Source organism: Euleptes europaea, chromosome 13, assembly GCF_029931775.1.
Source record: "Euleptes europaea isolate rEulEur1 chromosome 13, rEulEur1.hap1, whole genome shotgun sequence".
Lineage (NCBI taxonomy): Eukaryota > Metazoa > Chordata > Lepidosauria > Squamata > Sphaerodactylidae > Euleptes > Euleptes europaea.
Genome location: NC_079324.1, coordinates 34,212,181 through 34,237,921, shown reverse-complemented (window position 1 = coordinate 34,237,921; position 25,741 = coordinate 34,212,181). Strand labels below are relative to the sequence as shown.

The window sequence follows — 25,741 nt, the reverse complement described above, 5'->3', positions numbered from 1 at the left end:
GTAAGCCCTACTGAAATCACCAATGCAGAAGAGCCTCCTCCTGTTGCAACACAGGACTCTCCGTTAGTGCAATGACAAGCGCATTTGGTTTCCACCAGACTGAACAATTCCCAGCTTATCTCTCTTTCAGTTCAGCTACCCCAACCTCCTGTACTCTGGGGATCTGTGGCTGCACCTTTACTCCTTCAATTCTGTCCAGATTCCTGTTGCCAAATCCATTCATTCCTATCACACAATTCCTTTTCTTAAATCCCTAGATTGTCTTCCTGTCCTGTCTACTCCTGGATCCTTGACCTTGCCTCCAAAGTCCTTCATAGCTATGATGTCTTTCGCTCTCATAACTTGAAACATCCATGGCTGTAACTAGGGTCACCAACTTCCAGGTACTACCTCTTGCAAATTATAAAACCTCTTTCCAGACATGTGATGAAATCAGAAGTCTTTCTGAAGATGGACATAGAGCTGATTTCCAAGTAAACCCATTTGAGATCATGGAAGCCTCAACTTTCAAACATGTTTATTGTTATTCTGGAAGTAAGTTTCATGGTTACCAACTGGCTTTACATCCAAGCAAATGTGTTTGGTGGCGTAACCTTAATCACTAGGATTTGGGAACAGGCTATCCGCCATAGGGTGACAGAAGCCATCATGCCCCCCCACTAGGATTCCTGATAAGACACCTCAGACCCAACCCAAGTGTCATATTAAAGCAAATCTCATGACTTGCTCAAGCTTATGGCCCTCCTGGAAAAACAGACCCTCCCCTCAAAATCTTGTTCTCCTCAGCTGTTCTGATAAGCTATATGAGTCTGTCCCTCCCTGGCTTCAGAACTGATAGAAAAATCTAGGGACCAATTGACCATATCTGCCTACCATATATGCAAATTTAGGGAGTTGGTTGGTTCACACTTTCCCTCCCTGGCCCATACTTTGAACTAATTAGTAGACTTAATTATATTCCTGTTGAGATAAGGCTTTTCAGGAGATGGAAGGGGTTTTAAGGGAGTTTACCTGACACATTTCAGTCTGGGAATGTGTCCCAGACTGGAATGGATTGACTTTGTGCACATGTGAATCGCTAGCCACTCAAGAGATCTCATGAGAGAACAGAACCCTAAATTTCTCCTGGGAAGTATTGCAAGATAATCCCACCACATTTGGGTTTGCACTGACTTTTTACTTAGTTCATGAGCCAAAATTAATCTCCAGTGTTGTTAATTAAGTGTTACCCGGTTTTTTTTTTTCCGTTTTCTTTTCACCTTTTAACAGGTCTGTGTGTGTTCTGTTTGGCATCAACTACTGGTCTTCGTGTTTTCAGTTGCATGGCTTCCTTTTTTTTTTTTTTTTTTTTTGCTTCTTGATCCCAGCATGTTAAGGGTGAGTGCTGATACCAGCCATACCTGTGCCTCTTCTAGATGCTTTATTCTTAGCCTAAGAAATCTTTTCCCCATCTCTCCATACTGATGAAAAATGTCAAAGAACTCCAAAGGTTGCACACTGTGTTACATTATTTTAGTTAGTCTACATAAAAAGTATCTCATGGCTTTTGGGATTTTGCTAGCCTGACCCCATTACAATTTTGTGTGTGTGCATGTAATAACTTCTACTATCTATCCAGTTTAAATTGCTGGCATTTTAACCTTGGCTGAAGTTAACATTCATTATTATCTGTCCCTGAAAGGAAAGTTAGTGTGTCAGACTACGATTTGGGTGACCCAAGTTCAAATCCTTACTCTGTCATGGAAGCTTGCTGGGTGATCTTGGGCCAGTAACACACTCTTAGTCTAATCTACCTCACAGGGCTGTTGTATGGATAAAATGGAGGAGGGGAGAATGCTGTAAGTAACTCTGGCTTCTCCTTGGGGAGAAAAATGGGATATAAATGAAAGAAATAAAGCTGAGAGGGAGATAAGTACAGCATGTTATACAAACACGGGTAGGGTGCAAAAAGATGAAGTTTCCTTAGTGGAAAATTATATTATTGATGCTAACCCTGGTTGTGTAATGATTAGAGTAGGATCTGGTAGACTTGGATTCAAATCCCTTGTCTGCCATGGCTTTTCTCACTACAAACTCCAGAGACTGAATAAATAAAACAGAATGTGTGGGTAAAGTCCCCTCAAAATCACAGCCGACTTATGACGACCCCTTAGGGTTTTGTAGACAAAAGATTAACAGAGGTTATATGCCATTGCCTGCCTCTGCACAGCAACCCTGGAATTCCTTGGTGGTCTGTCTCCTATCTAAATACTAACCTGTGTACTTTAGTCATCTATAGAAGCCCCTGTCCTTTCCTTGTGGAAGTGCAACAGGATTTGCAGTGAGAGTCCTGTGAGAGCTTCCCCTTCCAGAGAGGCGTATTTTATTTTGCTAGTATGATGATGGCAAGCTAAATCAGCTTTGCTTCACAGGTAGTGTTGCCAGGCCCCTCTTTGCCATTGGTGGGATATTTTGGGGGTGGAGCCTGAGGAGGGCGGGGTTTGGGGAGGGGAGGGACTTCGATGCTATCGGGTCCAATTGCCAAAGCGGCCATTTTCTCCAGGTGAACTGATCTCTATCAGCTGGAGATCATTTGTAATAGCAGGAGATCTTCTGCTATTACCTGGAGGTTAGAATTCAAAGCAAAGCACAAGTACAAGTACAAGCCAAAATAAAGGCAAATAAATAAATAAATGTCACAACCATCAACGGTTGTCCTTTTGAGGTTTTCCTCATAATATATTTATTATCAGAATATTCTATTGTGACATTTATTTGCCTTCATTTTGGCTTGTTTGGCTTGTACTTGTGCTTTGTTTTGAATTCTAACTTCCTGTTTAAGCACTTGTGGCCAAATTTTGATTAATTACCTGGAGGTTGGCAACCCTATTCACAGACGTTGGGGTTAACTGCTTAATGAACTGATCTGTGGGTTATTTATTGCTGCCCTGATTCTTGTTATAAAATTTATGTCTAGTTTTCTATCAATATTTTTTTTTCTGTTGTTTTATAAGCCTTCAGTCTAGGAGGCCCAGGTTCTGCTACAAAGATCCTTGTGTTGGTTTCACTCTTTATCCCCACAAAGAATTCAATAAAAGGGTAACTATTAGTTTAAATGTAGCTTAGAGTCTTACCTCTGGTGAGTAAGAGGGGCTGTTATTCAGTGGCAGGAACATGCTTCGAACAGAGAAGATCCCAGGTTAAGAGATAGGGCTGGGGGTCTGACTACGATTGCCCTCAAGCCTAGGGAAAAAGATGCTGTGGAATGTGTGGGGCTGCAGCTTTTTATGCCATGTAAACAATATCAGTTGGTAAAGAACAGCCCATTAAACCTCTATAAAAAAGAGAGGGCATCTTTTTCTCTCCAGGCAATTGGCAACCCTAGGCCTGACCCTGCATAGTGCATACATGAGTTCAAGAAATGATGCTCTCACCTGCATTAGGGATGCTTAACAAGCACACTTGGTTCCTAATTTTGGTCTGGACACCATATATCCAGAGTACAAATTTGAGTACAATTGGTTTAACCCATTCACTAGCCACCCCACTCAGGTCTTTTGAAGGATTTTTATTTTGTTTTGATTTATTTAATTCATTTGTGAGCTACCTTTCTCCCCAATGAGAACCCAAAGTGGCTTACATTGTTCTGCTCTCCACTCCTCCACTTGATCCTCACAACAACCTTATGAGGTAGATTAGGCTGAGAGGATGTGACTGGCCCAAGGTCACTCAGTGAGCTTCCATGGCATGAGTAGGGATCCAAACTTGGGTTACTCAGGTACTAGGCTGACTCTCTTAACCACTACACCACACTGACATAAATGGTGCTTCTATGCAGGGGGGGAGCCTTCCAGAATTCTGCAGGTAACAAAGGGTTAATATAAAGGGGTGACATAGCCAGGTGTTTCATTAACCACTGGCCAGAATAGTTTTGGCTTGTTAATTGAAAACAACAGAACAGAAAACTACAGCTTTTGGTTGAAAAGCAGTCCTCTGCTTTCTTAAAAGACTCATAAATCTATTGTGGGATAAACTTTTGTAAACTCCACTTCCTCTAATGCATGAAATGCATCAGTTGGCAGAGAAATTTATAGCCAGGGTGACAAGCAGCAGAAAATGGGTATACGGGGAGAAGAGCTATTTATTACAGAGGGGTGAGAAGGTCCAGATTTGGAGGATATTTTTTTACCTCAAGCTCCTTTGGTATGGTGGCCAGCTGTTTTGCACTTGGGTAGAAAGATCTCAGAAGCTAAGCAGGGTCAGCCCTGGTTAGTATTTGGATGGGAGACCACCAAGGAATACCAGGGTTGCTGTGCAGAGGAAGGCACTGGCAAACCACCTCTGTTAGTCTCTTGCCATGAAACCCCCAAAAGAGGTCGGCTGCAACTTGACGGCACTTTACACACACACACACACAGAAAGATTACATCCATCTGCATGAGTGCAAGTTTATTTCTGAGGTTGATGGATTTCATTTTGGCTAAATTCAGTGCCTTGCCTAAAAAACCAACTCTGAAGGAATAGCCTGTGTCTTGTGGCTCTGCCATGATGAATTTGATCATCTTTAAGGTGTCACACGACTCTTGGTTTGGCTGCAACAAACTAACAAGGCTGCTTCTCTGTTCTTTAGTGATAAACTTCTGCTTGCAGTCAACCTGCTAGCCTAGCAGGTCTAGGCACAGCCTTGACTCTTGGCCTTCAGGAAATGTCCAGCTTTTCTAAAACTCTAGTTGAACCAGTCTGAAGTCCATGTAGTCCAGGCTTCTGTTCCTAACAAATGAAGAAGAAGGGGAGTTGGTTTTTATATGCCGACTTTCTCTACCACTTAAGGGAGAATCGAACTGGCTTACAAGCACCTTCTCTTCCCCTCCCCACAACAGACACCCTGTGAGGTAGGTGGGGCTGAGAGAGCTCTAAGAGAGCTGTGACTAGCCCAAGGTCACCCAGCTGGCTTCCTGTGTAGGAGTGGGGAAACAAATCCAGTCCACCAGATTAGCCTCGGCTGTTCATGTGGAGGAGTGGGGAGTCAAACCTGGTTCTCCAGATCAGAGTCTACCACTCCAAACCTCCACTCTTAACCACTGCACCAAGCACACAAGCTGAACAATGCTTTCCCCCATTTGTCCCTGGACCTATACTGCCTCTGACCATGGAGGTTCCATTTAGCTCATGACTGATCCCCACTGAAAGTCCATTAAGTTAACAGCCAGGGCTAGATCCGAATCCATGCAGTAATTAAATTTTGGGTAACATGGCAAGCAGTGAGTGGGCCCAGAGCTTATTGCCAGACTCCTCTGCTGAGCCAGCTTTTGACTCCCAAGCAGCCCAAGTTATATTGTTCTCTACACCAGCATGGTGTAGTGGTCAAGAGCGGTGGTTTGGAGCAGTGGACTCTAATCTGGAGAACTGGGTTTGATTCCCCACTCCTCTGCACGAGTGGTGGACACTAACCTGGTGAACCCAGTTGGTTTCCCCATTCCTACACATGAAGCCAGCTGGGTGGCCTTGGGCTAGTCACAGCTCTCTCCGCCCCACCTACCTCACAGGGTGTCTGTTGTGGGGAGGGGAAGGTGATTGTAAGCCAGTTTGATTCTTCCTTAAGTGGTAGAGAAAGTCGGCGTATAAAAACCAACTCTTCTTCTTAGCTGGAATGGTTTCATTTGTATTTTGCCGCTGTTGTCATGAGGCCCTTGGGGCCCCTTTGGGGAGAAAAGCAGGCTATAAGTACTTAAGTCAAACTGCAGGCTGAAGTGAAATGTCTGCTTTTTGATAGAATTGTCAGCAAAGTGCTGTTGGGGTTCCAAAAGTCAGGCTCTCAGCCTTAGCCTAATACATGTCCACTTTTCCTCATACCCTTGGAACAAGCAGCAGTTTCAAAGATGCTGCATCCATCACTCAGGTTCCTGGAAGGCTGCTTAGAGTTACAGGAATGTGTGGGTATAGGGGGTGGTCCTCCCCCCAGTTTTTCAGTGAAAAGCCTCCTTTCAGAAGACCCTTGAAAGGACTTTGGGGGTGTTCTGAAAGAGGGCAGGCTCTAATCCTTCCAAGCTGCAGCAAGTTTGGCCTGATAGGGTTCTGCCCAAAGCCAAGAACTTTATTATTGGCTCTAAAGTGCAATGTAAATGCACACAGATTTTATTTTGCTATGGCTGAGACTGAGCCCTTGATACCTGAGTCTTTCCATCCCTTGATAAATATTGGCTCTGCTCCTTCTATAAGATGAGGCATAAGGAAGGCTGAGTTCAATCCCGATGGAAGTCGGTTTCAGGTAGCCGGTTTCAGGTAGCCGGCTCAAGGTTGACTCAGCCTTCCATCCTTCCTAGGTCGGTGAAATGAGTACCCAGCTTGCTGGGGGTAAAGGGAAGATGACTGGGGAAGGCACTGGCAAACCACCCCACAAACAAAGTCTGCCTTGGAAACGTCAGGATGTGATATCACCCCATGGGTCAGGAATGACCCGGTGCTTGCACAGGGGACCTTTACCTTTACTTTTTAAGGAAGGCTAGGCACATTTGTTTGCTAAACTCCCTTGTTGAAGGTGAGGGGCTGCGCCTCAGTGGTAGAGCATCTGCTTGGCATGCAGAAGGTCCCAGGTTCAATCCCTGGCATCTCCAGTAAAAGGGACTAAGCCACAGAAGTTGGAATCAATCTCACCAAAAGATTCCCCCCCCCCCAATAGTGGTAAAACAAACAAAAACAAGCTACAAAATTGTCACTGGGGGTTACCGCACTTGTATTCCCAGTGATGTATTAAGAGTTTGAAAATGTTATAAAAAATACTGTTTGCACTTTGTTTGGCCCCTTTAGCTGTGAAGACGTCTTCCAACCATTTATAAGCCATGGTATCCAAAAACCCTTTTAAAGCGATGGTTTTTATAACATTTTCAAACTCTTAATACATCGCTGGGAATACAAAGTGCGGTAACCCCCACTGATTTGGTTTCATGTCTTTTTTTTGGGGGGGGGAGAGGTGTAGGTTCCTTATGACCATTCTGCTGGCTTTAATGGGACGGCATTGCAACTCACAGTAGCTGGATCGGGGCCTTTGCCAGGGACTTCTGGCTACGCTACTTTGACCAGTCTGCAAACTTTAATAAAAGCATCTGGGCCACCCAGCCCCAAGCAGATTTCCTTTGCCTCCTGATTCTCTAAAAGATGCTGCAGAATAGGAGCATCTGTCCCACGCTGTCCAATGAAGCTTGAAAGCAGGTAGTTTGGCTCAATAGTATTTACTTTGTGTAGAGGGATGGGGGGGGAGAGAGCGAGCAGGAAGGGGTATGGGGGCCTTAAGGAAACGAGTTTCCCTCTAATTAATAGATTCCCCCCCATCCTCAAGTGGTTTGTTTTTTTAATCTTGAAATTCATACAATCCTGATTTTTGAGACGTTCCAAACCCGGCTTACCCTAGACTGGTCCCACCACACCCAAAGTAGAGCTGAGTTTGAAACAAACGGAAAAACAGGGAGATGGTCTCTCTCCCCTTTTGCCCAGGCTTTTCTCTCCGCCTTTTTCTTTGCACCCACCAAATAATTCCCACCGCGGAAGCAAAGGGAATAGGCGGAAACCTGTTGACTCGGCCGGGCCGTTGGAAAGAATTCCCCGCCGCTGCATTTTGTGGGAGAGCGGGACCGGGCGACAGTTCTGGCAGCGAACCCCTCTCCGGATTTACTCGGAAGTAACCCCCCACGATATCGGATCCGTTTTCAGTGAGCGCGCTTTCGGGTTGTTAGACGGCGGAGAAGGCTTGTAAAAGTTGGAAGCGAGACGAACCCGGTTTCCCTTTGTACATTCTTAAGTCTCTCCGGGATGGAGGGAGAGAGGCGCTTTGGCCGAGTGAGGCAACCCATTTGGGCAAGTTTGGACCCCACCAGAATGGGCAAAGAGCTTTTCAAACACCGGGGAAAAAAAAAAAAAACCAGGCACGGACCGCAATAAAGTTGCTGCCCTGCATAGGAAAGGGCGGTTTGTCTGCGCTCCGGCTGAACCGTCGGGGCGAACGAAGCGCGGCTCGATCCCTGGGGATCCCTCGCCTGGAGGTGGATTTCAGATCTTTCCCTTGCAGGAAAACGGCGCGGAGGGAGGGACGGAGGGAGCAACTCTGGCCCGTCCGACTGCCATCAAACTGTTTCCTGGCGTTGAAAAGGGCTCCCCCCGCCTTCAGCTCTCCCGCAAATAAGTTTCCCTAAGTTCAGGGCGCTCCGGAATCAGCCCCCCTGGAAGCGCGAGTTGGCTTCCTAGTAAAGGGGCTCCCCTCGCTTCTTTACCAACCGGAAAGCACAAGAGAGTTTTAGGCTGCCGTCCTACGCACTTACCGGGGAGTAAGCCCCATTGGATAAGGTGGGGGGGGGGTCACTCCCAAATAAATAGAACCGAAGGCACAGTTAAGGTTGTCCGGACGGAAGATGTTGCAGTTCCAAATCTTTCTTCCTAAACCAGCGTTAGAACTGGGCGAAGGGAAAGGTGGGGTGGGGGGAGAAAGTTAAAGGGGAGGGCACGGAAGTCAATTGTACTGACCTCGGGGCATCTTACTTTGAAGTAAATTCGGGAACCCTAAGACGCGACACTTGAAACAGGTAGCTTTATTCACACAACACCCCGACTTACACTAGTTAGTCAGGAATAGTTAAAACTATTGTTGCGTGACTAGAAAGACGCATTTCTGCTCCAGTGTTGTTGTTGTTTTTTGGGGGGAGAAGAGTAAACTACACAAGAAATAAAATACACAGCTGTACTAAATTGTGTTCCTTTTCCTCCCACGCTCATGTCCCTCCAAGCCTTCTTTGGGGTCTTTGACCCCTCTGATCCGTTGTCCTAAAACTCTTCCAAGCAGCTTCAGCCGGAGATCACGTCCTGAAGCGGTTTATTTCCGAGCAAACCAATATATTAAGAATTTTTAAATATATACTCATATTTTAAGATTTCGCTCAACCTCTTCCCGCAAGAGCAACGAAGACACCATCGCAAAACACAATCCAGGAATTCAGTTGTTCAGAGCGTTGGGGTCTCCTGTCCCTAATTCAGTTTTAATAGAAATTAAGTCTAATTAAGGTTTCTCCAACCCGAGTCGCACCTGTAAACATTTCACATGCGGGAGCCCCTCCCCCTCCCAGATTACCTTTCTGCTTTACAAGCGAGGATGGGATCGGTAACAGCTACTTTCCTTTGGGAAAGGGAAAAAAATAATTTGGGACCAGCAGCAGACGGGAAAAGCCCTCGTGTGCGTGCGGGGGGGGGGAGCAGGCAGAGAACCGCACACGAAACAACTTCCTCCTTAGTTTGCGTTTCTTCTCCTACCCCCCCCCCGTCAACGCATCACTTTTAAAACTGCTCTCCTATATCCTTTTCAGGGGGCATTTATGCACGCGAGGTTTTACCTTGGATTTGCCGCTCTCTAGATGCCCATTTTCCCCATCTAAATTCTCAAACCTCAACAGTGGTGCAGTTTTTTGAGAATTCGGATGGGGGAAACGGGCATCCAGAAGTGGCAAATGCAAGGCAAAACTTCCCGTGCGTAAATGGCCAGGGACTAGGGCTCCAAGAATTCAGCCGGACTTACTTTCGAGTAAACGCGAGAGGATTGGGCGGCCAGATCCACCCCGTCCGGGCTCCACCAGCGAAGTTAACTTCCCAAGCTGGTTCCCCCTCCAAGACCACTTCGACGGGCTGCATCGGTGTGGGAGACGAGGGAGAAAGTTACACAACCCAGCCAGCCTTTACTCCTTCGCAGACCTGTTTTGCTTCCAGGGGGGAGGACGCAACGGGCTAGAATAGCAGCCCCACTCTTTAAGCTAGAACCCAGGCTTGGTTTCAGGGGCAGGTGAAAATCCCGCAGACGGAGTCCCGAAAAGTCTTCTGCGAGCTCCTCGGGAGTAAGGGTTGCTGCCGCGGTCTTCAGGGCACGGTTCGCCAACGCTGTTCCTAGGCAGAGGACGGAGAAAACTGAGAGGCGCCACCGCATAAAGGCAGATTTACGTGCCAGCATCCGAAGAGCACCGCCGGACAAGTGAAGGACCGCTTGTTGCGGAAAGGAGCCGAGCCAGCGGGGTTAGGGACTTTCTCTTTCCAAGGGCTCCCGCCGCGGAGGGCCGCTGCCGGTTCGAGTCCTAGAAAGATATATTGGCCATTTATGCATGGGAGGTTTTGCCTTGGATTTGCCACTCTCTAAATGCATATTTTCCCCATCCAAATTCTCAAAACTGAACAGTAAGCCCCCATGCAGAGTTTTGAGAATCTGGATGGGGAAAACGTGCATCTAGAGAGCGGCAAATCCAAGGCAAAACCTCCCGTGCAAAAATGTCCGTTGGATTTCCCCCCGCCCCACCCTCCCCGCAGAATAAAAGTCCCACCTCGCCCATTACAGTTTTCGGACTTCGGCACTCTTCAGCGCGTTTCAAAACCCAGTTAAGAATCGACCCCACTCTCGCCTTATTTCTGCGACCCCCACAGCCCAGATTTAAGATATCCCCCCCTTTTTTGCAAAAAAGAAGGGCCAGCGAGACGTCTGAAGGGCATGTTATAAAATTTATTGTTCTTTTGTAAAGTTCTGTCTTGGAGGGGAGGAACCATCTCTTCAAAGAAACCCCAGACAACAAAATAAAAAGCTAGAACAGCTGCTTCGTAGGACCGATATGTTTTCCAAACTATTCCACGCTCAAATCCACATTTGGGGGTGGGGGAGAAGAGAACAGAATTTACAGAAATATACAAGCGCCAGGGGAAAAAAATAAACTAAAACCCGAAACCTCTCTCCTCTCCCCCCTTCCACCTCGTTTGAAAACTCGCACCAGCAAAGACAGCAAAAACAAAACAAAAAAACCATCAATTCGAATTCACTCCCCATTCACACCCGGCTCCTAGTCGCCTCGTGGGAACCGCCTGGTCCAAGCGAGACACTCCACCCCATATCGGGGTTTAGTTAGAAGGAAACCCCTTTCTTTCCCAAAGAGACTTGGGTCCAGGTTGAAAAGTTGTAGCGAGTTGAGGAAGCTGGTGCATACATCAAGGGACCCTTTTTTAAAAAAATAAGAGGATTTTAAAAATGAGGACTCCAGCCCAGGATTAAGGAGGAAGAGACAAAAATGCCCCCCAACACATACAATCAAAACTGTAAACATTAAACTTGAGACAAGCTGAACGCACATTTTCATTCCTCCTTTTAAGCACAGTCCAGAATTCGCCTCTTTAAAAATCAGCCCCCCCAACACACAAAGATCGAGACACCCATCCCCTGTTTGTTCAGCAACCTGCTGTAGATCTGGAGGGGGAGAAAAGTCTTTCCCAGCAGTCCCTGTACAGGTTAGCAGTAAAATTTGTGCTCTATAACTTCAAACAAACAAGAATTTCATTTTTTTACACATTAAAAAAACAAACAAAAACAAATGAACGTTTCCTTGGAGCGGAGTTAGTTGGGAAAAGTTCTGCTTCGGCCGCTTTGCGCTCCCCGCACGCCGAACTGCGGTCGCTTGTAAGTTAGAAGAAGAACCCGGTTAAAAGCGAGTTAGTTGCTTCGTGGGAAGGGGGCGAGGCGACCCCCCCTCCCCCCCAGACGTGTATGGATGTGCCTTCGGGAGCAGTCGGAACCCGGCTGGCTAGATGCGAGTCAGCCAAGTTAGAAGAAGGACCCGGTTAAAAGCGAGTTAGTTGCTTCGTGGGAAGGGGGCGAGGTGCCCCCCTCTAGACGTGTATGGATGTGCCTTCGGGAGCAGTCCGAACCCGGCTGGCCAGATGCGAGTCAGCCTCCGCTCCCCCGGGCTATCCTCGACGGAAGGGGGGAGCGGCGGGGGGGGAGGCAAAGGGGGGCACCCGAGGGGGGCCCGGCTAGATATGAGTCAGCGGCACGGTGCCGTTCACCGAAGTCCCGGCGCTCTGATAGTGTTGGTGGACGCTGTGTAGCCGAGGCCCCTGGAGCGTCGACGGGTCGGCCGCGTCTCCCCCGGGGGGCAGGTACATGCTGATCATATCCCGCAAGTCTCCCAGGCAGGCCCGCTGGGAGTGCGAGGCGATGGCCGGGGGCGGCGAGCTGGGCTCGGACTTCACCACCGAGCCCATGGTCCCCAGGCTCATGGAGTGGCCCGACGGCTGCTGCCCGTAGGCGGCGGCGGCCATGGTGTAGGTGGAGGCGGCGGCGCTCATGTAGGGCTGGGCGCTCGACATGATGGGGCTGTACTGCAGGCCGCTCACGTCGTAGCGGTGCATGGGCTGGAGCTGCGCGTTGCCCATGGCCGGGTGCTGGCCGTAGCCCAGCTGCTCGGGCATCAGGGAGGCGTACGCGCCGTTGGGCCAGCCGTTCATGTGGGCGTACGAGTCCAGGCGCTGGCCCACCCCGACGGGGCTACTCACCGCCCCGCCGCCGGCGCCTCCCGCCGCCAGCAGGTTCCCCGGCAGGGAGTACTTGTCCTTCTTGAGCAGCGTCTTCGTCTTCCGACGGGGCCGGTATTTATAATCCGGGTACTCCTTCATGTGGACGGCGCGCAGCCGCTTGGCCTCGTCGATGAAGGGCCGCTTCTCCGAGTCGCTCAGCAGCTTCCAGTCGGCGCCCAGGCGCTTGGAGATCTCCGAGTTGTGCATCTTGGGGTTCTCCTGGGCCATCTTGCGCCGCTGGCCCCGCGACCACACCATGAAGGCGTTCATGGGCCTCTTCACCCGGTCTTGGTCCGTCGCGCCGTTGCCGCCGCCGCCGCCTCCTCCGCCGCCTCCTCCTCCGCCGCCGACCCCTTTGCCGGCGCCACCCGGGACGCCGTTCCCGGCCGAGCCGCCCCCGGGGTTGGGCTGCGGGGGCTTCAGCTCGCCCTCCAGCATGCTGTACATCGCCGGGGATGGGAGAAGATGCGCCAGCGTGGCGGTGCGAAGGGGGGGCGAGTCAGGCCCGGGAGACGAGAGAATCGCGGCTCGGACTCGGGCCGCCGACTTCTCCGGCCGCGCAGCCCCTCGGGGAGACAAGCCGGGCACCCTCGACGGCTCCTTGAGCAGCCCGCTGCCCAAACTCCGGCGTCTCTCCGCCCCGCTCGCCTCTGCAGCCTTTCTCTCGGGGGGCCTTGATGGACGGCCTATAAAGGAGGAGCCGGCAGCCAATCAGCGCGCGCACCCCGACGGGCCCCTGACGCAGGGCGATTGACCCGGCTGGCTATGCCCCCCCCCTCCTCCCAAAGTTACAACTTTTCGACGCTCCGGCTCCCTCTCCGGCTCCTTTTCGCCCCCGACTTGTAGGCGCGTATAGGCCACAAGAGGATTCGCTTTCTCTATCTGAACAGAGTTGGAATGGTCCTTTTTAAAGAAAGCCACAGTGCATTTAATGGCGCCTTCCTTCCCTCTTGCGCGCGGGCGGTTCGAGTCCCTGGAGCAGCTTTTGAGTTGCAAAACAGGCGTTTCTGCAAAGGACCAAAAACTTCCCGGGGCTGGGGCTTCCTTCGATTCTGCGGAGGGCTTTCAAGCTCCGCGTGCCGCATTTCCCCGGAAAGCTTGCGGCAGGTTTACTCGGAAGCAAGTCTCTCTCGCTTCCAACGGGACGTCCTTCCGAGTAAGCTCGCATAAAGTCACCGACGGCAGAGTGCGGCGGAACTGGGGCCAGAGGTCTCCTTGGTGGGGCTTGTTCTCTTTTGATGCTCGGTTAAAAACAACATGCAGAAGCAGCAGCAGCAACAACTACAGCAGCCGAGTGAAACGCGCCGGCACAGGAGCGCCGCCGGGAGGGGAAGCTGGCAACCCCGTCGAGGGCTTATGAGAAATGGAAACAAAAGTGTGTGGGGGGGAGAACGAGGTGGCCGAGGTAGACAAGAGCCAGTTCTGCAAGAGAGGGGCTTCCCGCGGAGTCTACTCGAGAGTAGCGCATTTAGGGCGAGCGTGGCAGGTAATCCGGGACCTCTCCTGCAAGCAATGGGCCGGGGATGGGTTTGTGCTCATGAAGGAAGTTTTGCAAAGGGGTGCGGAACAGGCTGGCTCTCCAAAACTGAGCAAGACCCGTGTCCCCCCACCCCAGAGAAACAGGCATAAAGGAGGCCGAGAATGTCTCTCGCTTCAGGAAAGCAACAGAGAGATACCCGGGGGGGGGCATCAACCCGAGTTTACGGCTGCCCACCCATCAAGCCAATCCAAGCTCATTCAGAAGGCGTCTTCCCACTTCAGCTCCCACACCCTTGGCTGCTGGAGGAAAGGGGGGCACGATTTGGGGGGGGGGAAGAGGGAAAATCCGTTTGCATGGCAACCACCCCGTGCCCGCGGAGAGAGAAAGAGAACTTTTGTGGGGGAGGCTTCAGCTCCAGCTCGCTGGGGCTGTCAATCAAAGGGGCCTGACCCCCCCCCCAACCCCACACACACCTGCGAGGCCCACTGCGACTCAGCCGGACCTCTCCCGTCTTAAAGGCGCAGCACGCCCCCCCCCCCCAATCACTTGGGCAATGTGCAAAAAAAATATATCCCCTCTCATTATTCCGGAACAACTATGGCCATTTACGCACGGGAGGTTTTGCCTTGGATCTGCCACTCTAAATGCATATTTTCCCCATCCAAATTCTCAAAACTCAACAGTAAGCCCCCCATGCAGAGTTTTGAGAATTCAGATGGAGGAAAATGTGCATTTAGACTAGAGAGTGGCAGATCCAAGGCAAAACCTCCCATGCGTAAGTGGCCATAGTTGTTTAGGAAAGACTTCGCTTCAACTTGCACGGCAATGCACCCCCCCCCACCATAAGAAGGGAGCTTCGAGGCAGAAAGCCCCTCCCCCCGCATGGGGCTCACAAAGACTTGGACGGGGGGGGGAGCGTGAAACCCCCTCCCAGGACAGCGGCCAATCGGTGTGTTTCTCCCTGGCTGGTTTCACTGGAAGCCGGATTTCAGCGAGTGGATTTTGTTAGGGCTTCGGGGCGAGGGGGATCGACAGGTGTAGACTCCCCTCCCCCAAGTGGAGAAGAGTATTGGGGGGGGGAGAGAGAGAGAGCAGAAGACAGACTCCTTAAAATATAGTGAAACGCCCGGATCCCTTAAGGGTCCTGTGTCCTATCCATTTCTCCCGCCTTTCCCTTAACACTTTCAGCTCACAACAACCCTGTGAGGTAGGCTAGGCTAACTGACCCAAGGCTACTCAGAGAGCTTCGGGGGGAGGCAGGATTTGAAGCCGGACCTCCCCAATCCTAGTTCCGCACTGCAACCAAATGTACCATTGGCTATTGGATTGGAACCTCCTCGAGGGCGGAGACCTAACCGGGATTTTTCCCCTTTACAAAACTTGATTGAAATTTCGTTTGGAACCTCTGTAGGAGCAGGGATCTATCCCCCCCTTCTGCATGTATGAAACGATCTCCGCCTTTTGGATTTCTGTCTGCCAGGCAACTGTTAAAACGCTAAGGGGGGATTAAAAAATATAAATAAATAAATAAACAAAACCAATCTTGGCAGGGGAAAAATAGTAGAAAAAAAGAGCTTAACTCGACGGTCCCTGAAGAAGAAGTGGGACAGTCCTACCCCCCCCCCCCTTTAGAAAGGGCCAGGATGGGGAATCGTAACCTCTGGAGTCTTTCTTCCTACAGATATTGAAATCATTCCTGAACCGAGAGCTACCAGCCAGAATTTGACAAATGGTGTGCGTGTGTATATATATAACTTTCCACACACACACACATATATCTTTCCAGACAGTATGGGAATGCCTAGATGCGCTTGGTCGGGAAAAAGCCCTCTGCACGTTCTCAGAGGTACTTCCTTGGTGATAACTGCCGGCGTTAACAGATTGACTCTGAATTCTGAGATCGTTGGGAAACCGAGGCTGGGGGGCCAGAAAAGCGCCCGAGTTTGCAAGTTTTGCATTCTTAATCTCTTCGCCCATTCCGGCCTGGAGGCTTCTTGATACCTCCCGGGGCTGCAGGGCAAACTCGTTGGCAGTTGCCAAACACATTGAATGCTTTCATTGGCTCATGCTGCCCACGATCCCCTTAGGAAACCGCAGATAGAAATAGAATTAAATGCAGAATTCTTGACTTGGAACAAACAGCTCTACAGTTATTATTATTATTATTGCCATTATTTTTACGTATTAATAAACACCCATTGAATAAAAAGGGAGGATATATGTACACGAAGATAAGTCGAACTGCGATCCACAAGGTTTACTCAAAAGTAAGCGGCCGCAGGATAGCTTCCTTAATTCCGATTAAAAGTCCAGAGCGCCTTTCTAACGTCTCAACATGCCAGGCGAAGCGGGTTTCCTCCGAATCAGTGGAAAGCAAAAGAGCGGTTAGGTCAGGAAGGCTGAGATCCCGAAGACACTCATGCGATTACAATTGGACTTACTCAGCAGTAGACTTTTGAGTAGGAATACGACGGCGGCGATTCGGCAGCCAGTGGGGTGTACTCCCAGGAAAGTGTCCATCGGATCGCAGCCTTGGCAATCCTTTCCTGGGAGTAAGCGCCAGTGAACATAGGGGAGTTACTTCCAAGTAGACATGCCTAGGATTGCGCTGTGCTTCTCAAGGCATCTCTTATAGGAAAGCCCCTTCCCTGTCCATTTTAAATCTGGCTCCGTTCGAGGTGGATAGATAGAATTTGTCTGAACTTTGGGTAGAAAGAACGCACGGAGGTAATTTAATATTAGTTACCCTTTTCAGGGCCCTTCCAAAATGTGATTTACCCCAGACACAGTCTGTAACTATTCTCCAGGTCTACCCACTTCTTCAAAAACTCCATCTCCAGGAACGGCTGCCAAAAAAAAGAAAAGAAAAAAAGATGCTGCCAGAGATTTCACGAACGTTTCTGTGATTTTCGGGGAAACTATTAAGCAGTTAATGAATCGGATCAAGCCAACGGCAGCTCTACACTGAGTCCATTACTCGGAAGTAAATCCCACTGGTTTCAATGGGATTTACGCGCTTGTAAGTATGGAAGGGAGAGCAGCCGCAGAGCTGATCTCTTTCCTCTTTCATTCAAAAGAACCTATTTGCATGTGTATAGGGAGCTGCGATCCCATTTTCTGCGTGTTTACTGGTAAGTAAGTTCCACTGAATTCCATGCCCCTGATCCAAAGCAAGCATGCATGGGACCTGTGGCTGCAGTCTGGCGCACACTTACTTGGGAGTAAACCCGTTGAATAAAGGGGTACTTACTTCGGAGTAAATAATCGTAAAATTACACTGTTAAAGTCAATCACAAACTCTTTGGAAAAACTCTTGCTTCTTTGTAGCTCAGATGCTTGAGGGCATCTTTAATAACACCCTCATAACAACGACAAGAACAAAATTATGATAATGATTTGTAGTATATTATTACTTTGCCTCTTGGAATTTACAATAGCAGTGCCATCCATTTATTCCAGGAAACTTTCCCAGCTGATTGGGAGAGAAGGCTGTGCTGTATTGATAGGAGACAGTGGAGCGGTTCTCTTTTTCTTTTTGTAAATCCCAAAACGCCAAACTAACGTTTCTTACCCCCCCTCCCAAGATCTACCCACATTTTGTGTGGGCTGCATTATCCACTTTCTGCTTCTTCCCTTTGCAAGGTCGGAGAACTTAACCCCTTCCTGATCCGGTCCTTTCCCCAAAGGCTGAGCTGCTTCTTCCATCCCTTTCGAGTCCCTCCTACTTGCCCAAGGCAAATGGTGTACAAAATATCCTGGGCAAAACCTGAGGTTGTGAGCTAATGCCACCAACTCCTTAAAGGCAAAACACAGGCATCCACACATCCCCATCTGCACTATGGGAGAAAGAATCCTGACGTCCCTTGCAAGGTTGTTTTTAAGGGTTACTGTGGGAGGGGGAGCCATGGAGTTTGGCAAGTGTTCTGAGCACTCTAATAAATAATGTTTTCTTTATTTGATTTGAAGCAGCTGTAGGCCCATCCCTCACCAAGCTGGTTTTCCAGGCTGTTTTAAACCGATCGAAAGTTTCGAAACTATAACAACAGTCTGAACATAAGAAGCTGCCTTAGGTCAGCTGAGGACAAATGGTATCTCTAGTTCAGGCTTGTTTACTCTGCTGTCTGTGGAGTTTCAGGTAGAGAACAGTCTATCTTAAATTTGCTGCCTGGAATCATTGGACAGGATTTTTTTTTATTGATTTACTTCATCCTGTGCCTTTCCATAATGGGGACTTGATGTGGTTTACATCATTCTCCATTTTATATGCACAACAACTTTGTGGGGGAGGTTAGGCTGAGAGGGTATCAGGCTGAGAGAGTCCCCCAGAAAGCGTCCATGGCGGAGTGGGGATTCAAACCAGAGTTGCCCAGATCCTAGACTGACACTCTAACCACTACGCCACACTGGCTCGTAAGGTATGACTGGGGTCTTCTGTATTACAGCCTCTGCTCCAGGGGTGCCAGGAAAACAATCTTATTCTTATTTTAAATTAATTTTTAAAATCCCCAAACAGGCACAGATCCATAAACTTTATGGATCCACAAGCTTTAAAAACATCAACTAATTTTTGCAACTGTTTAGATCATACTTCTATGGTGCATTTAGGAAACAGATATATTGATATGTATTGGGCATATATTACTAAACATTATTGCAAGAATTCATCATCTATGGAACCATCAATGTATAAGCAGAACAAAGAACAGAGAGGTCTCTGCCCCAAGGCACTTACAGCTTTGTCCTTAACTGTAGTGGAATAGGATAATTCTCAGTAAGGGCAGAGAGAAAAAGCCCCTACAAATCAGCTCCTGCACTTATTTCATTTTCATTATTTCATCTCACATTTATTTCATTTTCACTGGAGATGCCTCAATGGCTAGATTTCTCTTTGCTGTGGCGTTAAGTAGTAAGTCTAGTCTAAATATGGAGAAAATGGAGTGAGAGCATCTTCTCTCTCTCCTTCAAGACTCAGAGCTACCCAGCCGAATTGATGGACTATTCAGAGCAAACTACATTTATTTATTCATTCCATTAATCCCTCACCTTCCTCCCCTACGGAGACCTAAAGTGGCTTACGTTGTTCTCCTCTTCTCCATTGTACCCTCACAACAACCCTGTGAGGTAGGTCAGGCTGAGAGTATGTGAGTGGGTTTCAAAACAGGCTCCCAGTTCCTAGTCTCAGTCTCTAACCACCACACTGTGCAAGCTCTCTACAGTTTAGTACAGGCCTGAAATCATAGAAGAGGATAACAGCCACTCCAGCTGAATGGAAACTCCATGTTTAAAGGCAGTACACCTCTCAATACCAGCTCCTGGAGGTTAATAAAGAGGGAATGTTACATGTCTTGGGTGGAAACAGAATAGTGGACCAGTTTTACATTTCACCTGCTACAGCAGAGTTGTTTGTACGTTGTTTACTTTTGGTTTTTTTTAACTCCATTCCTCTTTAGCTCCTTACCGCTCCTGTCGTTGCCCATACCTGTCCCCTCTTAAAGGAAGAGATCTGAGGGAACACAACATGAAAATAATTGACCTCTGAGCATGCACAGAGTGCCCTCCCACTATAGTGAAATCTCTGGGAGCAAGCACAGCCCCTTAGCATGTTTTGTGAGGGAACCCTGTCCCAGGGGTTTTGTTGGCATCGTTGTGCTAACCACAAGCGCTTGCCTGGCTGGAGAACCAGCCCACTGGGGAAATTTGGAACCTTCTCTGCCTTCAAAATGCTGCCCCCCCTCCCCAACTACCACATAACTGGAGATTCTCCATTCCTCTCTTCCATAATAAATAATTCATATGTCCAGATACCATCCAGGAGTTTATTATTTGTCTTTAAAAAAATAAGAAGAAGAGTTGGTTTTTATATGCCAACTTTCTCTACCACTTAAGGTATCTCAAGATTTGACTGACTTACGATGCAGTCCTAAGCAGGTCTACTCAGAATACAAGTTAGGGCTATTCAGTTGGGCTTGCCTCCATGAAAGGGTTCTTAGGTTTGCAGTGTTCAAATCCCCGGATTCCTCTTTGTTAGAAACCCATAGAAATAATTGCCACTGTTATCAGCCAAATAGATTTTTGGTGGAAAATATATATGTTCAGGGTTGGAGTTTCCAGTAAACAGAAAAAGTCATGTGTTTCGTCCGAAGGAAATGCAGCATCATAATCTGCGGGCAAAAGTCAATTTTAATTTCCATGCTGTTTTGCAAACGGAATGTATATACTTCACTTGATTTTAGCCAAAAGGCAGAGAAACTATATACTTAATCTGTTTTTCTATTTCAAAAGTGATCTTGAATGGCTGTTTAATGTGCCTAACATTTTGTTTTGCCTTTCCACATTGCATCATTTACTTTTGATTGTTCTAATTGTTATAAATCACTGTTTTCCCTCCTGATTATGATAAGCAAGGTACAAATATACCCCCACCCTCCAAACGAGGACTATATTAACCATTCAAAAAGACCCTTCCATTGCAAAGTATCCCCCAACCTTGTCTTTTTACACTGAACAATATTTCCTAACAATAACTGGCCCTCTGGCCTCTTTATGTAATTTTTATTAATGAAATCAGACACTAATTGTACAGATCTAACTTGTTGATGAGCTGCAAATAAAACCAATCTTCATTAATGGCAAATTCACCTCCACATGTGCATTTGTCCAAATTCTGGGGCTGGAATAGGGAAGGTGTTCCATATTGTTCCCTAAGTATACCCTATATCATAGCAAATTGAGACCCTGAAAAGGCTTCTGTAAAGGAGAAATAATTAAAATATAGCCTACTTTAATTGACATTAGAGAGGCCATAAATGAGTTTCCCCCTTCTCTCTCTCTCTCTCTCCCTTAAAAAAAAAGAGAGAGGAAAATAGCAGTTGCTATATAAAGCTTGCGCCAACCCAGAGAATAGAGGTTTCAAGCAGATGAATAGTCATTACTACCTTTTCAATGATGTGGGCCTTTTGATCAGGCTAGAAATTAGTTCTAAAGAACAGACAATACGAGCCTGCCCCACGAGAGGAAGAGAATGAGCCGGCTACAGCTCTCACCAACACCTCTTTCTGTAAACCAGGGACCTCCTTGCTTTTCAATTACAGCTGCTCATTTTATATAAGTAGGATGGGGGTGGGTGGAGGAGGAGAAACACAACTGAGAATAAACTGTTGCATGATTTAAAAAAACCCGGCTGGGGGCATCCTGCCAGCCCATCTTCTCTGATTCTTTTGTTACTATTAACTAATATTATCTTAACAACAACAACAAAAGGAATGTTCTATGCTTGGTTTTCTTAGGAGAAATCCAGACAGGTACCAAATGGCAAAAGAGCCAGCAGGGAACACAGAACTCTGGTTTCTCCATCAAACGTGTGCGTGAAAGCTTAACTGTTGCCTGAAAAGATGATACTTTGCATCTATCATTGAAGAATACATACATGATATAGTATGAAGTCCTATTCTTGGATGGTTTATAAATGCCATCAATATAGAAAGGCAATTTATGGATGTCCTGTATGTATAATCATTCAGGTGTTGAAAGAGGATTGCAGGTGTTACCTTGGGACTCCTTACGAACAACCCTGCAAGGTAGGAGAGTGCTATCCACATATTGCAGTTTTGGGGAAAGGGGCAGGGTCTGATTCCTGCTAAATTGATGGCAGAAGTGAGATTTGCACCAGGTAATTCTGGGTATATATTCCAGTTTCTTGGGGGCAAAGTTTATGCTGGAGCTCTGTCACAGGAACTTGTGTAATTTAACCCTAAAAAGAAGGTGGTGGGAAATGTGAGGACCAAGACTACACCACTCCAAGGGTGTAATTTGGCCCTAAAAATAACTGAGAGACGGTATGGATTGGGGTTGTGACAATGAAAAAAGAACCTTTTTCCTGAGGAAAAATGTTCCCTCTGGGATGCTTTAAAAAACAATAAGGAAAAAAAGACAGGCACATTATAGTGTCTTGTCTTCTTTTCCCTGCCAGGCTTAAAGCAGGGGGTGGGTTGGAAGGCTTAAACACAAGCAAATGACAGAGTTACCAGCTGAACAGAAAAAAGTACTAGGTAGGCCTGCTCTCATGACTTCAACAGCTATTGGCCAGCCAGCCAGAGTTGTGGAGTGGGTTAGAGTTTCAGAGGAAGAGGAGGAGGATAAGGAGAAGAGTTGTTTTTTTATACCCTGATTTTCTCTGTCTTTAAGGAGTCTCAAGACTGGCATACAATTGCCTCCTCTTCCCCTCCCCACAACAGACAACTTGTGAGGTAGGTGGGGCTGAGAGATCTCTAAGAGAGCTGTAACTTGCCCAAGGTCACCCAGCTGGCTTCATGTGGAGGAGTGGGGGAACAAATCCAATTCACCAGATTAGCCTCCGCTGCTCATGTGGAGGAGTGGGGAATCAAACCCAGTTCTCCAGATCAGAGTCCAATACTGAGTTAACATAACCAACAGTCTTAACTTTGTGAGATCAGAGTCCGATACTGAGTTAACATGACCAACAGTCTTGACTTTGTGTGAGTAGCCCAAGGTCACCCAGCAGGCTTCCATGTGGAGGAGTGGAGAAACCAACCTGGTTCACCAGATTAGAGTCCACCACTCTTAACCACTATGCCACGCTGGCTTAAAACCTGGAACAACCAGCTTCAAATCCCCAGGATGCTGTGGAAGGGCCTGCAGCCTGCCTCACAGGATTGCTGTTGTTAGAACAAAATGGAGGAGGAGGAGAAAATGATGCTGAAAGCGGCTTTGGCTCTCCAATGAGAAAGAGGGGGCATACATATGGATAGCCAGTGTGGTATAATAGAATGTTGGACTAGGATCTGGGAAACTCAGCTACGAATCCTCACTCTACCATGGAAGTTTGCTGGGTAACTTTGGGCCAGTTATAGACTTTCAGTCTAACCTACCTTACAGGGTTGTTGTCAGGATAAAATAGAGGATTCATATGGGAAATGATGTATCCTGCCCTGAGCTAACTGGATACCAAATAAACAGACCGGAGAAGAGGAAAACAATATAAGCAACTTTGGATCCCTATTGGGAGGAAGATGGGGTATAAATAAATAAGCAAGCAAGCAAGTAGGTTGAAGTTTCCAGAGCACGGAGATGAACATTGTTGCCTACTACATTGGGGAGGGTCTGGGGCTCAGTGGTAGAGCGTCGACTTGGCATGCAGAAGGTCCCAGGTTCAATCCCCGGTATCTCCAGGTAAAGGGACTTGGCAGGTAGGTGATGTGAAAGACCTCTGCCTGAGACCTTGGAGAGCCGCTGCTGGTCTGAGTATACACTACTGACTTTGATGGACTGAGGGTCTGATTCAGTATAAGGCAGCTTCACGTGTTCATGTGTATTTAAGATTAAGTTCTTGCCAAAGCAGCAGGGGCCAGGTGGCACATAAGGGGATGTGTTTAGGGTTCCCAGGATCATTTCATCTAGACCTGGTATCAGTGTGAAGCTCTTCTCTCTGCTCAGCCGGGCCCTACCCCATACACAGGATCACATGAGTCACCAAAGACAAAAGGGGCTTGCTTCATTCCATTTGTGGTGGCCTCTTATGCAAATGGCAGCTCCTTCAGGGCCTCTTTACATAGCTCAGGTGGAGCAGTATTCCTGCCTCAGCCTCATTTCCTTATCTGAAGAGTTGAACTTTGAATTCTACCAGAGAGTTAACAAGGCTGGGTTGAAAGTGAAGGATTGGCCCAAGGTCACCCAGCATACTTCCAGGGCAAAGTAGGGGATTGGAACTCGGGTTGCCAACCTCCAGGTTGTGGCTGCAGATCTGCTGCTATTACAACTGATCTCCAGGCGATAGAAATCAGTTCCCCTAGAGAAAATGGCTGCTTTGGCCATTGGACTCTATGGCATTGAAGTCCTTCCCCTCTCCAGCGTGGTGTAGTGGTTAAGCGCGGTGGTTTGGAATGGTGGAGTCTGATCTGGAGAACTGGGTTTGATTCCCCACCCCTCCACATGAGCGGCGGAGGCTAATCTGGGGAACTAGATTTGTTTTCCCACTCCTACACACAAAGCCAGTTGGGTGACCTTGGGCAAGTCATGCTCTCTCAGCCTCACCCACCTCACAGGGTGTCTGTTGTGGGGAGGGGAAGGAAAGGCGATTGTAAGCCGGTTTGATTCTGCCTTAAGTGGTAGAGAAAGTTGGCATATAAAAACCAACTCTTCTTCTTCTTCTTCTTCTTCTTCTTCTTCTTCTTCTTCTTCTTCTTCTTCTTCTTCTCCAAACCCCGCCCTCCCCCCAGACTCCACCCCCCAAATCTCCAGGTATTTCCCAACCCAGAGCTGGCAACCCTAATTGGAACCCAGTCCCACGGTTAAGTCTCCGAAACCTCACACAGGCTGTAAAATTCAGCTAACATTTCAAAACAGATAAAAATAGGCATTGTTAACATTGCCAACTTTTCAGCCAGCTCTTATGCCTTTCACAACTGCTTGAGCCACAGACATTAACCGTGTTTACAAGTTCACAATGAATGCATGTACAATCCAGGTACACTGTACACTTTTCTTTCTATGTGTCAAGTAATTCTTATGTTACATTCAACACCTGTATATCTGAAGGTGTGATTCAAGCCCCACATTTCTCCAGATATTAGTCCCTGGTTTCATTTGTAAAGTGGAAACACGTTGGTCTTTCCTACAAACAGATGTATGCATGTACAGGCAGGAGATAGGTGTATTAACTGTAACATGTGATAGGTGATAATGCCACATGTCTAGGGTTTCCAACTTCCAGGTGGTGGCTGGAGATGTCCTGGGATTACAACTGATCTCCAGACAATAGAGACAACTGAAGGATAGAGAAAGGTGTGAATCATATAAATAAGTGCATTTGTGTTTTTTAGAAGAATGATGGTTTTCTTTCTTTCTTTCTTTCTTTCTTTCTTTCTTTCTTTCTTTCTTTCTTTCTTTCTTTCTTTCTTTCTTTCTTTCTTTCTTTCTTTCTTTCTTTCTTTCTTTCTTTCTTTCTTTCTTTCTTTCGCCTTCAATCCCTTTGGAAACTTTCCACGAGCTTGTTAAGCAAGGACATACTCTGAGATTCCAGAAGAGGGCGCATTGTGGTAAAGTCAATGCAAACTGTAAATTGACTGTATAGTTTCTCCTCTCATGGGAAATGAATGTTTTTACATCGATAAAAAGAAGGATAAATTTCTCACCAGTTCTTGGATGGGTCACCTTTCACGATTGCACAGCACCATGGAGGAATTCGATCTTTTACAGGCAAAAATTATCCAGAAAAGTTGTTCTGTTTGCAGTAGTAGCATCACAATGATGCAAGAAATTTGCAGTTGAAAGGAATGTGGGAAATCCCAGAGGGCATGGATGTAACTGGTGGCCACCTTTTAAAACACCAGCCCCCTCCCCAGCTCTCTACCACAGTAGCAGTTAGAATATTGAGCTAGGATCTGGGAGACCTGGGTTCAAATCCTCACCATTCTGCCTTGAAGGACACTGAGTGACCTTGGGCCAGTCATAATTTCTCAGCCTAACCTAACTTACAGGGATGTTGTGAGGATACAATGGAGGATGCCTGTATGCTGCCCTGAGCTAACTGGAGAAACGACTGGATTAAAATGTATTAAATAAATTACTTTTGCAAGTCTCCTCAATTACGGTGGCTCAGACAGAGGAACATTTGCACTCTCCAGTTCAATCTCTCTGTATCTGATTTTATGCACTTTTTCGGCAAAGAACCTAGAATGGTATACATGGCTCCGTCCCCCCTGATTTTGTCCTCACAACAATCCTCTGAAGTAGGTTAGGCTAAGAGAGTATGACTGGGCCAAGGTCACCCAGTGAGCTCCTTGGCTGAGTGGGGATTTGAACCCCAGTCTCCCAGCTCTTAGTCTAACCACTATACTAAACTGCCTGCTACTCTCGTACCTCCAGTTAAGCTTCTCACTTACTATGCATAAGACAGGGCCATTG

The 25,741-nt window shown here is 47.6% G+C and overlaps 1 protein-coding gene and 1 long non-coding RNA gene across 3 annotated transcripts in view; both read right to left on the bottom strand.

Moving 5' to 3' along the window:
- Window positions 1–25,741, bottom strand: part of LOC130486171 (uncharacterized) — a 78,116-nt gene that overhangs the window by 34,217 nt on the left and 18,158 nt on the right. The window lies entirely within an intron of this gene.
- SOX3 (SRY-box transcription factor 3) lies at window positions 11,780–12,818 on the bottom strand. Its single transcript, XM_056859388.1, has one exon. The coding sequence runs from the start codon at window positions 12,784–12,786 to the stop codon at window positions 11,797–11,799; it is 990 nt and encodes a 329-aa protein (XP_056715366.1). The 5' UTR covers window positions 12,787–12,818; the 3' UTR covers window positions 11,780–11,796.